The sequence below is a fragment of the Amborella trichopoda genome, chromosome 9 (genome assembly GCF_054954075.1).
Source record: "Amborella trichopoda isolate Santa Cruz 75 chromosome 9, AtrichopodaSantaCruz75HAP2 v2.0, whole genome shotgun sequence".
In the NCBI taxonomy this organism is placed as follows: Eukaryota; Viridiplantae; Streptophyta; class Magnoliopsida; order Amborellales; family Amborellaceae; genus Amborella; species Amborella trichopoda.
The window spans coordinates 15,413,803-15,426,871 of NC_142344.1; the positions used below are offsets into that span (position 1 = coordinate 15,413,803).

Genomic DNA, 13,069 nt, shown 5'->3' on the forward strand with positions numbered 1-13,069 from the left:
TTAACCAGTTCAATTATATGAAGAGAATGTATGATGTCAGCTAGATGCAATTCAATTGTTTAACATGGGGTTTAGTATATAATCTGATTGCTCACAAGAACATTTTACGCAATTAGGTATTGAGGCTCACTGAGCATTTGCATGCTGTGCTTGACATGGGAAAACTATGATTGGAAATTATTGGCATGCTCAGTGTAGAAGAATTTGCAGACCACCAAACAACCAAAACCCTAAGTTAAAGGAAAACACGTTGAATGTGTTAAAAAAAAGAACACGCTGATTCTCGAGTAGGGACAACTGAGTGCAAACAAAAAGGAAATGAAGCTATACAAAATCATACCACAAGCATCTTAGGCACACTACAGTACAGCACATTTAAGTTTACTGGAATTGATTTGGTTCGAGTTACAAATAATGCTACAGTGAATCATTCAAGGATTTATTACCAATTTACCATTCCTCTTTTGAGTTCTTCATATGAACATAACAGAATGCAATGGTCAATCCCATGCATTAAGCAACACAGATTTTCATCATACAATTGAAGAAATGATTCCTCGGAATTCAATTCTGTAATACTGCGTTGTGTCAGCTTCGACAGTTAGAATATGAAAGGTTTGAATCTCATTTATTTCCATCAGCAATAACCTGCACAGTGTACCGACCACGTGCACTTTCTGGCCTTCCAATGTACAAATCAGTCTCCACATCGACATGCTCACTACTGGTTATATAAGAAACAGTTGATTTCCGGTTGTCTCTTAGAGGTGTTTGTGGTATCCCACACTGATATGAGCAAACAAAAATTAAGCGAGAATTTAGTGTGATTCAGAGTTAATCATGAATCATGGGATGGGGCTGTCAGATAATATAATTAGTCATCGATTTGTATCAGTCGAAGAGAAAAGACATAAAACATCACCTTCTCACTTAGCATCGCATTTTCCGCAGACAAGACTTTTTCCTGAATGTAATTACGTTTCGTGTTAAACGTGAGTGCTTGCCATGAAGAACTTTCTATTCTAAATCTAGGCCATACTTGACATCCAGATCATCTCAAAATAAAAAAGTATTAAGGCTTTTGAATGGAAATTAGTGAAAGTGAGAAGTAAATAATTTTCATAATGGAAATAGTCAGTTTCTTAAGGTGATGGGCAATGCAAAAACTGCATACCTTTTCTTTTAGCTTCTCAATCTGCTCCATTAACATTGCAGTCTGAAATTCAGAGATTGATGAAGAGATTAAACAAAAGTTGATAATATCAAAACCTGCGACATGCATTTACAAGAAATCAGCTTTCTATACACAAGATGTAACCTTTCTTCCCCTGATACTACTTAGGCTTCGCTCAAGCTGGCTTTCTATATGTTGCAGTTCCTCCACGGAGCATGAATCTAATGATTCCCCCAGAAGCTTCCTGCAAAAAACCTTCATTCCTTAAGCAAGAAGATGAATTAAGAGAATGATAACTAGTTCAGGCACTCGAGCTCAGTTCACGGTTTATGTTCTTATCTTCAAATGGAGATATTGAACCTTTTAGAAAACTCAAGGAGCTCTATCTTCTTTGCCATGGTAGCAGCTTCATACTTCCAGTGCTGCAGGTAAAAGAGAAAGGTCGGAAGGGGGAACAGAAACAGTGAACTGCAGAATACTTAGTTTCTCATGAACTTAAAAACGTTTAATGCAACTAGCAATGCAAAATAGATACTTTATCGAGAGATTCAAGACAGATAATGGAAAATTAAGGGGACCATATACCATGCTTCTTATGAGCAGCAATGGTTACTTGTACCCAAACTCCAGCATCAATACCAGCCCATAACGATGGGGATGAACAACAGGTCCCGACTAAAGGAAAGGCAGACTTAAAAGCGGACAACTTATTTTCCTCTATCAGTAGATAAGTACATATGGATGATTTCTTTTGTTTTTTTCGTTTTTTGTTTTTGGCAGTAGATTAGCGGGGATTACAGGCCCGTACCCATTTTGGAAAGTGTTAGTGAGAATAGAATCTCATCACCTTTAACTGAGGCTCAAGTGGGACTACCACCACAACCCCAGACCCATTCTCACATATGGAGGTCCCAGTAATCAACACTCTTCAGGGTAAAAACAATTCAAACATTTAACCAACTAGTAATTTAAGTTTGTCTCTTAGTCAGCATTACTTTGAACCAGTGTACAGAAAAACAGCTCAGCCCGAGTTAAAAAATAAAAATAATGAACAAAAGATTAATATATATTCTATAACGTTCCAGTTTCTAACATTAAATGCAAAATGGCAATACTGGTTAGCTATCTGCTCTTCGTATGCCTCTTTACCTGAGTTCTCATGTTTAATCCTCAAGGACACTTTATTTTGGGCATCCTTTTTTTTTTTCACCTCTTAAAAAGAGTCCTAGATTTTTAAAAAAATAAGGCAGTGTGTACAAGCATGCTTAAACCCTAACCGTGCAAGCTAGCCAACAGGCAATTTGAACAATTTTGAGTTAAATAGAATTTATCCATATAAGATATACAAACATGGGTGTACAACAGACTCGAGAGAGACTTGTCTCACCCAAAGGTGACGTCGAGTAACTCGGCCGAGTCTGAGTGCACTCCGCTGAGTCTTGGAATAATGCTTTGGACTAGAGATTGGCATTGGCTTGAAAAGAACTTGGCATGATTATTTGTTGCAAATTGAAAGTATAATACTCTGAATTTGGGGAATAATGTGATGCTCATATTGGGTGTATCTGATTCAATGTTACATAGACACCCCGTTTATGGGATGGTCTCCTCTGTCTACATACGTGCACTCCTCTAGACACGGCTCAAACATGCAGTCCATATGTGTCCCCTCATTACTGAAAGATACGGAGCATTGATCCGTTATTAAAATAAGGGTACAGTTAGCCTACGGATGCATTTACAGCTGTAGAGGTAAGGTGCACCATCAAATTTTATCATGGTTTATAATTTTGATGTAAAATGTTCTTAGGATTATCTCAAAATCTATTTTTATATCTAATTATAAAATTTTAAATTTTAAAAATGGTCAAAATCAAGTAGATATATAAACAAATGAAAATCTTGAAAATGGACGGTATAGATAATATGTTGTAAAATGCACTATTTTTAAGACTTAAAATCATTTTATTTTTCATGATCATACATCTCGATGTCGAGATGAGCAATCAAAGGGTTTTTCAATTTTAAAACTACCTTTTCTGATGGATTTTTGAGGTGCATCTATAGTTCTACCTGTAAGGTTGCAACCTTATATAAACCTTTGCCTTAAAATAATGGATAACTAATATAGCATATGTGTAAAATGTAAATCCACCCAGGTGTTGAATTTCTACAGTTGGGGTACATCTATTATGTAATGAATTACTTGATATAGGAGAAAACATCGCCATATTTTGGAAAATCGAAATAAATACCAACCCAAGTAGATGAAGCATTTCAGCTTCTAAATCAAAAATACAAATCACTTCACTTTTTTATTCCAAAGAAAATTGCAAACAATGGCATATCACATGCATGGGAATGGACAAGGAAAATTTTATTATTAATGTATTTTATTATTAATGTGTGCTACAAGAAACACTTTATTTGAAGAATACAAAACAATCATAAATACGAAGTTTTAATTAATTCTTTCAATAAAATAATATCGATTCTATGATATTAAGTTTTACTTGTGTACTTTTTGAAATTTTCACATAAGAAAATACTTGTAATAATATGTTTAGTGGCACCACTGGCCAAGATCAACCTCACATAACAATCCATTGGAGTTTTATTTACAAGATTGCCTAGATAAAATGGCAGTTCTGCAACATATTCAGATGTCACTAAACTGACTTCAATGTACATGTCACATGGGACTAGATTCATTGAGTTCAAATCATTGCCAGTGTGAAGAATGATTTAGTGGTTATCAGTCACCATGCTAACCTGTTTTCTGATGTCGGACAGTAAATTAATGAATATGAACAAATCATCATTGAAGCCACGCGCATCGTGCATCGGGTTTATCCAAACACAGAAAATAAGTATCATAATGAGTCCAATCCCAAGTAAACTCAAGGAAGCACAAACCTGCATGCTCTGTTCCAATATTTTGCCATTCATTCCCACTTCTTTTGAGTATCTCTGGTATCTCTCAATCGTCTTTTGCATGCTTCAGAAACGTCGTTTTTATGCAGAAGAAACTCACCAGTCAACAACAGTAGTGCATGCTCAAAGCAGAAGTTCTAAGAACGAATAATCAAATTCAGGTACTACTATCCACGTGAGGAAACTCTATTTCTTGTCATTCAAATTTCCTGACAAAATGACTGGATGGAAATAAATTTTCAATTTCAACTTAAGAGAAACTACTGAAACGTTTTAATAAACATCAATATAAGCATCAATGTATCATATCCACAGCAATCACCAAACATAAAAATACCCTTCAAATCCCGCTAACTATTCGAAAATCGGAAAAATATCTACCAGTTAGCATGCGAAGAAAAATGTAAGGATAAGACACGAATCAAAACGAGTAACTCCATAGACTGATGGCACAGTTAGAGATGTTGAGTCTAACTTAGAGAAATGAAATAATGTCGCCCATCATACCGATGAGTACTAAGTAGAAGGTTGAAGCCTTTAAGTACTTATGAGCCCAAATAATTCAGATGAATAGATCCAAAAAATTCAAGACGACTCCCAAAATTTCCCTTATTATTGCTTATGTAGAGCATTTATTGTATCTGTTCGACAATAAATATTTATTCTATTTGTTAGCCAATAATGAGAATTAAATGAGAGAGGGGAAACAAAACAAGTGGACACATGACGAGTATTGCCCAACACGTCAGCCTACGAGTCACTGGCGCCCCATTTTTCTCTCTTTGGATACGCTCGTCGAGTCTACTCAGATGCCCGAGTCGAGTTTCGGAACACAGGGACAACGGGTAAAGACTGGCATACCCCCTCATCATAGAACGGTGCTTTAAAAATGAGTTGTTAGGCAAGGACAGGAGATGTCTCACATGGTTGTGGCTTTCTCCTTGGGTATCTTGTGTTTTGAGTTTGTTCTTTCAAATGTCTTCCTACAGAGGTTTGTGGGTTTTAGTTCTAGTATGTTTTCATATTTTTGTACTTCCAGGAGTGTAACTCTCATTAAGTTAAAGAGGCCATTAGAGCAATGAGTACTGCACTCGATAAAAGAAAGAGGCTTTATGCAAAGACTCAGTGAATGGAAATAACCATGTGAGTATGCTCTATTTGGATGAAAGAGACCATTATAGCAGGTGAATCTTGACTTGAATGAATAGGCCTTTAGAGCAGAGCTCTACCTCACAGTAAGTGATCTTTAGAGGTGGTTAGATTTGACTCAATTTGGGACAGAGTGGGCTCCATCACTCTCGCCTCGGCACATGACTAGAGATCTTGACTAAATCTAGCAGTATGATTACTGTCTCATTGTATATCACACTCTTTCGCAAGCTTTGAGAATGAGAGTGGTCTGGCGATGACATGAGATGTCTCAAATGTTTATGGCTTCCTCGAGGATACCTCAGAATTCAGCAAGTACCTCCATGTACAAACCTATTGGCTTCTACCGTATTAGGGAGAATTGTATATACGCAGGGTTGGTGTAGCTCGATAGGCATTGTTCGGGGAGCTAAGACTACATGTGTATAAAATGTGTTCCAAGAGAGAGTTTCTTTTTAGGTAAAATATTTCAGAACAGTTTCATTTTATATAACTCTACCTTGGCTGGCCCCAAGCCGGTCATGCCGGTCCCAAGCCCAGGTAAAGGAGGAAGGTTGTGTTAGGTAGGGCAGCCAGCATAAGACTTTGCGAAATCTTGTCATGAATCTTGAACCTAGGAGTAGAATGGCAGAACATGATTCATGTAGCCTACCCCAAATATATGCGTGATATTACAATACAAAGTGTTATTTGAATTTGCAATGATTTAATCATGAGTGATATTGGCAAACAATATGTATCCATCATTTTTGTTGTTGAGTTTGCATAACGATAGTTGTAGTTATCGTTCTCCCTCCACATTCTTCGATGTCATTCATCATATATTTGTATTATGTGGTTACTAGTCTTTTTCTTTATGCATCACATGTTTTTATCATGCCAGTTAGAAGTGTACGAAAGTCCACCTTGGCCAAGGAACTCACCCCTTGGCGAAGGTGGGTTACTCGGGCAAGTCCTCGCCCGAGTTATGCCCAAGCAAAAAACTCATGGAAAAGACCTGGAGAAGTGAGAGAAACTATGAAAGAGAGTAGTAAAGAAAATACATAGTCTACGATGGACCACATGGCCATAGAGAGGAAGAAAGGGGAAGGTGGCAAGGGAATGAAACGGGGCTATATGGCTTTAAGAGAGGAAGAGAAAAAAGTAAGGGGCAAGACAAGGAATAAAATGGGGACATGTGACTTTAAGAGGGGAGCATGCTGTGAGAGAGAGGGAGAAGGAAATAAAGAGAGGGGCTGAGAGGAAAGGTGAAGAGAGAGAGAGAGTTGGGAGGAGGAGGGAGAAAAGAGGGGGGGAGAGCAGCTACGAGAGAGGGAAGGAGGAAAAGAAAGAGTTAGCAGAGAGAGGGAAAGAGAAAAAGGCGAGAAAGCAGCTAAGAAAGAGGGAGGGAGGAAAGGAGAGGGAGAGAGAGCAGCTGAGAGAGAGCGAGGGATGAGAACAAGTAGAAGCCCAAGAGTTTGTATGGATAGATAAAGTAAGGTTTGTAGAGTTGCAGGGAATGGAGGTGCAGTAAGGATTGCCCTAAAAAGGAATGGACTGGATGTAGAGAGAATTTTCTCACTATAAGAGAGAGAATGTACACCTCCCATTTTCTAGGGAGTTGTTCATGCTACTTGGGGAATACTCGCCTCGGTTAGAGGCCGAGTCCAAATAACTTGGCTGAGTCTTGTTGTACTGCTAGGTATAGTTTCCAAAATTTTCATTTTTCTAAACATTATCTTCATAACTAAAACATTATTTATTGAATTTTAATACAAAGAATTAGGGGTACGACGTATTCAAAATGAATACATTTAGAAGAACTTAGATATGGCTTCAATAGGCGATAAAATGAGACAATACAGACTTAGCCAGGCTGGGCATGTGTAGCGCAAACCTAGTACAACATTTGTTAGGAGGTGCGAGCTGGTTCAAGTAGATGGCTCGAAAAAGGCAACGGGTAAGCCCAAAAAGACATGGTCGGAAGTATAAGACTTGTGGCCTTATTGGGTGTATGGCATTTGATAAAGCAAAAAGATGGGCTAGGATTCCTGTATTCGACCCCAAATAACTCGGAAAAGGCTTTCATGATGATTGTAATGAATTAGGGGAACGATGTGGGGTTTGGTCATGTTCAGCATCACATTAGAACAACATAAGTTGGAAGGGCATTTAGTTCAATTGGAAAGCTCTTAACAAGAAAAGTAAGACCCCTAAGGATATGGATGGAAGTAATGAGAAAAAATATTATGACTTATATCGGAATGAGGATAGAATCCTTGCTAGAGTGGAGTGATAGAGCAGGACTTCTGTAGCCTAAGTAGTTTAAATAAGGCCTCGATATAATGATGCTGATGAGGGAAATGATGTGGGATATGTTGAATGATGTGACTGAAAAGGTAGGAGTGGTCAACAACGTCGACGGTTGGTATTGGCAATGGGCTAATTTGGTGCATGAAAGGATTTAGGGAAAGTTATGGTTGGCATTGGCACAGGTCCCCAAACTACTATAGGGATCTTAAAAGCAAACTAAAAAAGGGATCTCAACTAACAAAATGATAACCCAAAGTACCAAAATTGCATCGAAGAGAATGTATGTAGATTGTAGAATGCAAAATGTCGAATAAGTGATTAAAATAAGAAAATGTGTGTGCTAATCAATGTTATAATATACCTCTCTAGGAAAAGATCCTTTGGTCTCTTCCCTAAGAATACTTCATCTCCATATTTCTCTAATTCAAACTATGTATTCATAGGGCTACTAATGATTGGGCCAGTTCTGACCTGAGCTTGCCTAATGCTTTATGATTGATGCCTAGGCCCGAAAAATCCAAGTTTTGACCTATCCATAAATCATTTTAAAGTAGCCTGAGCTAAGTCCCACGCAAAAATATTTAGGCTGGTCAGGGCTGGGCTCCATATGAACATAAACTTCACATAATAAATATATGTAAAACTTGATAAAGGAAAACATTCAAGCTAGGCCCAAACTGGGTCAGTGTTGGCATCAGCTAGCCTCGACAATACTTTTGGCCTATAAGGCTCGGTCCGCAGGCTTTCCCCTGCCAATTGGCAGCCCTATGTGTCCATTTAACTTCACTATACAATTTCTCGATCAATAACATAAACCTTAGCCCTGTGCTTTGAGATCAATTGCTAGAATATGAGGATCCCACCAAAGATTATGTACACAGTAGATTAAATGAAACATACAAAAATGCAACAAGAAAACAAGTATGAGAAAAAAAAATAAAAAAGGCAAAGGAATTTGCTACAAAATAGCATAAAAATTATATTGTTCACACGTCACACATCCACAATCTTAGCAAGTTGAAATTTGTTAATACTTTATAATTTAGTTTTATGTTGCAATACATGTGTGTTTGTCTAAACGTGGGTAAAAACTTGATTGATTTTTTCTTTTAAACTTGATCTCTAGACCAATCAACACTGTTGATAAAGTTTTATCTTTACTATAATTATACGGCTACCAAGAAGAAAACCATGGGACCAACCAGTAAACTCCCTCAGGAAGTTAAAATAGGAAAAACCTAAACCTCATAAGAAAAGAACAACATCCTTTTGGTCTGCAAGCGACTTTCTTCCGGAGTTTGAGTAAAATTGCTACATGAAAAGAATTGTAAGATCACCCTGATCAACTACTTCAACTACATCACCGATCATTTCATCTAGCTCTTCATCACATATGGGGTAGCTCATTAGTTGCTCGAAGTTTTCATTGAAGGCGGCGCTCCTGGTCCGGAAATGCAATTCCATTGTCAGTAGCGGCTTCACATTGTATTAAGAATGTGCTCTCCATCTTCATGCGAACTAGGAACACAATTTAATTCCAGACCAGATTTATTTTAGAGAGTATTTAGCATCAAATTATCTAATTCTTTTTTTAACTTAATTTTAATATTTTAATATTTTAATATTATTCTTTAATTAATTATTGGTGCTAGCAAACTTTGAAAATTCTGGGAGGCAATGATTGGTTCTCCTAGAATTACAGGCACCAAGTGATGATATAAACCCGGCACGAAAAAAAGCGGGTTGTCTTGTGGTGTTTGTGCAACGTACCTAACTCAACCTCAACTAGCACGTTTTTAGACTCGGAGCATGAAAGCTTGGTCTTCTTTAAAGAGAAACTGAAGTAAGGCAATGAAGATGTCTACGGGATAAAATGGGGAAATGGTAGAGGAGCTTTTCGCACAGAGAGGAGTGATCCATGTAACCCAGGTCCAACTTGGACTATTAGTTTTTATAAGCTTTGAATGAGGAAAGAGGTTAATTTTCATAAATTGAAAGGAATAGGTGAAAGAGAATCCAATGAAAGTTAATTTTGGAGTGGAATATAAGCTTTGCCTGGGGAAAGAGAATACAATGAAAGTTAATTTTCAGAATTGAGAGTGTAATATAGAAGGGGTGGTTTTTTTGATAGGAAATTGGGTAGCTTTTAAATAGCCTTTAATATATAAAAACAACATGAATTATAATGGGTCATGTTGAACTCATATTATGGAATTTCTTTTAAAAAGACTGAAGTTTGTTTGTAGCTTTTGATAGAAGTCCCACACATTTTCTCCCTCTAATTATCTCTGTGGTTGTTTTGTGGTACCTACGTTCTCTCTACTGTACTTGTTTTCTCCATAGCTTAGCCGCATATAGTAAAGAAGGAGCTTTTAACTGTTTGGGAGAACCAAGCCTCGAGAAAAAGAGGCCGGCAATGAAGGATAAAGGACGTAAAAATCTCATTTCTTTTTATTGAAGTCCAGCATAGTTTCCACTATGTATCCCTTCTCACATATAATCTCAGAGAAACATGCATATGAGAGAGAAATATCAGCCAAAAATAGGTGTAGACAAGTAAAACCAAGAGAGAGGGAGCAAGAGAGGAACAGTAGGAGAGGTGTGTGAGGAAGAAAGAAACAGGGAATGATGCATTCAGACTTTTGGCCCACTTAGAGAGAGAGGCAGGGAGTTTTGGACGAGAGAGGGGCAAGGAGGATGTTAAGATGAAGTTCTGGGCTTTTCGTTACAGCGATGACCCGGCCCAAACCGAGAATAACACGCTCTTTCATACCGGGCCTAGATTCAGCCAGAAGCCTGAAATTCAAGCTGAAGAGGTCCTGAACCCGGTCCAAATTATGAGGCCCACCCGGACCATTGGCACATACATTTCAATGTTTGCATAAGGTTGCAAACTTTAAATCAATCAAAGTAAAGACGCACCTCTAAACTTGATGAGGGTAAAGTTTGCATAAGCTTGCAAACTTTAAATCAATCTAAGGTGCACCTCTAAACTTTATCATAAGATGCAATTTTGGTGTCAAAAATTTTTAGGATGGCCTCAAAATCTATTTCCATCCAATTCTAAAATTTTAAACTTCAAAAATGGTTTGGATCAAGTAAATCTATAAACACATGAAAATCTTGAAAATGGATGGTCCAGATAATGTGGTGTAAAGCATACTATTTTTGAAACTTGAACTCTTTTTTTTTTTTTTCTATCCATAAATCTTGATGTCAAGATGATCAATTAAATAGTTTTCCAACATTAAATAGCCTTTTCGGATAGATTTTTGAGGTGTACCTTAATTCTACAATTTAAGGTGTCAACCTTGTATAAAGGTTTTCCTTACCTGAAATTTGTATTAAGTCCATTGCCAATCGTTTGACTACAATTGGCGCCGTGAAGCGAACTGCATAAAAGAATAAAAAATAGTTATAGATCTTGAAACCATCCTAAAATAATCTTTGGACTATAGTTAAGAAATTGCCTCATACATTAATTTTGAAGGAAATAAAATCGATATAACTCAGTTTTGGTCTAAAAAAAGGAGTTAAAGAAGGTTAAAAGGTTACGTAGTGCCATTTTTTTAAAAAAAAATTATTTCGGATTTGCCTTAGAAAGTTAGATTTAATAGAAGAAAGAAAATATGTATATGGGTAAATTTGTTCCAGGAGGAAATGTAGAAGCAATAAATCTCCAGTAAAAATAAAGAAAAAGAAATAAATTTGTTCAGAGTGTAAATGTAGAAACAATAAATCTCCAGTAAAAAGAAAGAAAATTCTTTATTCATATTGTACGTAATCATATACTAGATAATCATTAAAACCTTGTCAAATATACCTAGGAATAGCTAACTTCACAAACTAAAATTGATTAAGGCTAAATTAGTAAATTATGACTAACAAAGTTCTACAATGGGGAAGGTCAACCACGATATATGCAAATAAAAAACATAAATGCAATTCTATGAAGAATTTGCACTTTCTTTTTGCATAAGTATAATAATGATAGCCTACGTCTAAGTTTTATTTTCTTTAAGACAGTGAATTCTAATATATTTGAAAATCATTCCTTTGGAAATGTTAGGCATAAAAAAACATTTTCTTCGGAAGAATGGTCTATTATACAAAATATTGTTGACTATGCTATGGACCAGTGTTATCAAAACCAGTTTCGTCATCAAACCAGTTAGTTGTCTGGTCTAGTTATAACAAGTCCGATTTGGTTAGATTGGTTGATGCAAATTTTAAAATAAGAAATTAAAAATAATGCTTTAAAGAGTAAGAAGTATATTCTAGAAATTTTTTTCCAAAATTGTTTAGTCGGTCTAACCTCTCCAAATCAACTGGTCAAACCAAATATTAGTTTTGACCAATTTCTGACAAGATATAGTTTTCGATTTGGGCTAGACCTACCAAGGCACTATCAGAGATCCAACCAGTTGGAAAGGCAAGGCCGCTTTTCGTCAAGTATTAATAACTATACTTCGAACCACGGAATATGGAAGAATCATGCCTTCCAAAACCTCAATGCATCATTAAAATGGGTCACATGGCAGCAATCTAGGTAGAAGAACTCAGAGTGGTGGCATTAAAGAAGATAAAGGGACATGAGAAGATCATGTTGGCACTATGCCTCTGCAAGTGCTTTGCATTGCAAAGAAGCGCATATTCTACTGCAATGAAAGGAACGCTAGGGGAATTTTGATTAATAGGCTTAGACTACAGACTTGTACATTTAATTAAACTGCTGGATGATTCCCTTCATAAACTACAAGAGACCCACATCTGTAAACAGGTGTGGAAAACCAAGCTGTACATCTTCATGGCATCTAATGAGCAGCTTAAAGCAGCACTCGGTCAAGCATTCAACAGAAACCAATGGCACTGCAAGCAACAGACTTGCAAAAGTTCTAGGATTGCGGTACCAAATTCTATATATTCACCGAGGAAAGATACCTAGTGAATCCAAATAATCCCACCTCCATTGCCTTCACCGGGCTTGGAGCTCAAGCAAGTATTGAAATGGAGGCGACAACCGAATTGATACGAGGCTTTATACAAAGACAACTCCCTCCCGAATTAGCCTGCCAATCAGTTTGAGATAATCGAATCTCCAAGTATTGAAACTCAAAAGTACCGAGTGTTGCGAGGACGACTGTCAACAGTATGAATTTCTTTGGACTTTCTCACCCAGTAAATTTTTTATATGAGAAACAATAAAGAATTAAGTTGCTTATGTTGAATACACTCCAAAATCTCTTCTTTCTATTGGATTAGTATTGAGATTGTTAAAGTGTATTTTCTAGAAATTATGTTAGTCTTTATTTTATTTTATTATGAGTCTTGAGCTTGATGCCATTTTCAAGATTCTAATGCCTTTGTATATCCCATTTTCATATTTGAATGCAAGTTTTACTTCCACCTCATCTTAATTGTTCTTCTTTTTTCTCTTTGGTTGTGAGTCTAAGGCTAGTGCGACATTGTTATACTAATTGAAAAGTGGATTGTTCCGGTATTGCAGCATCAATCTTTCTC

The 13,069-nt window shown here is 36.7% G+C and overlaps 1 protein-coding gene across 4 annotated transcripts in view; it reads right to left on the reverse strand.

Moving 5' to 3' along the window:
* Positions 1-353: 353 nt before the first annotated feature.
* The window catches only part of LOC18424466 (MADS-box protein SOC1), a 65,428-nt gene continuing 52,712 nt past the window's right edge, over positions 354-13,069 (reverse strand). For 2 of the 4 annotated variants that reach the window (XM_088848203.1, XM_011630708.3), the window contains exons 3-9: positions 10,882-10,941; positions 4,091-4,172; positions 1,535-1,596; positions 1,319-1,418; positions 1,175-1,216; positions 923-964; positions 354-786 (exon numbers count right to left, since the gene is read on the reverse strand). In XM_088848203.1, the coding sequence (XP_088704329.1) occupies positions 625-786; positions 923-964; positions 1,175-1,216; positions 1,319-1,418; positions 1,535-1,596; positions 4,091-4,172; positions 10,882-10,941 (550 nt within the window). In that variant the 3' untranslated portion in view covers positions 354-624. The remainder of the gene's footprint in view (positions 787-922; positions 965-1,174; positions 1,217-1,318; positions 1,419-1,534; positions 1,597-4,090; positions 4,173-10,881; positions 10,942-13,069) is intronic. The other 2 variants (XM_088848205.1, XM_006829053.4) reach the window with 1 other exon arrangement.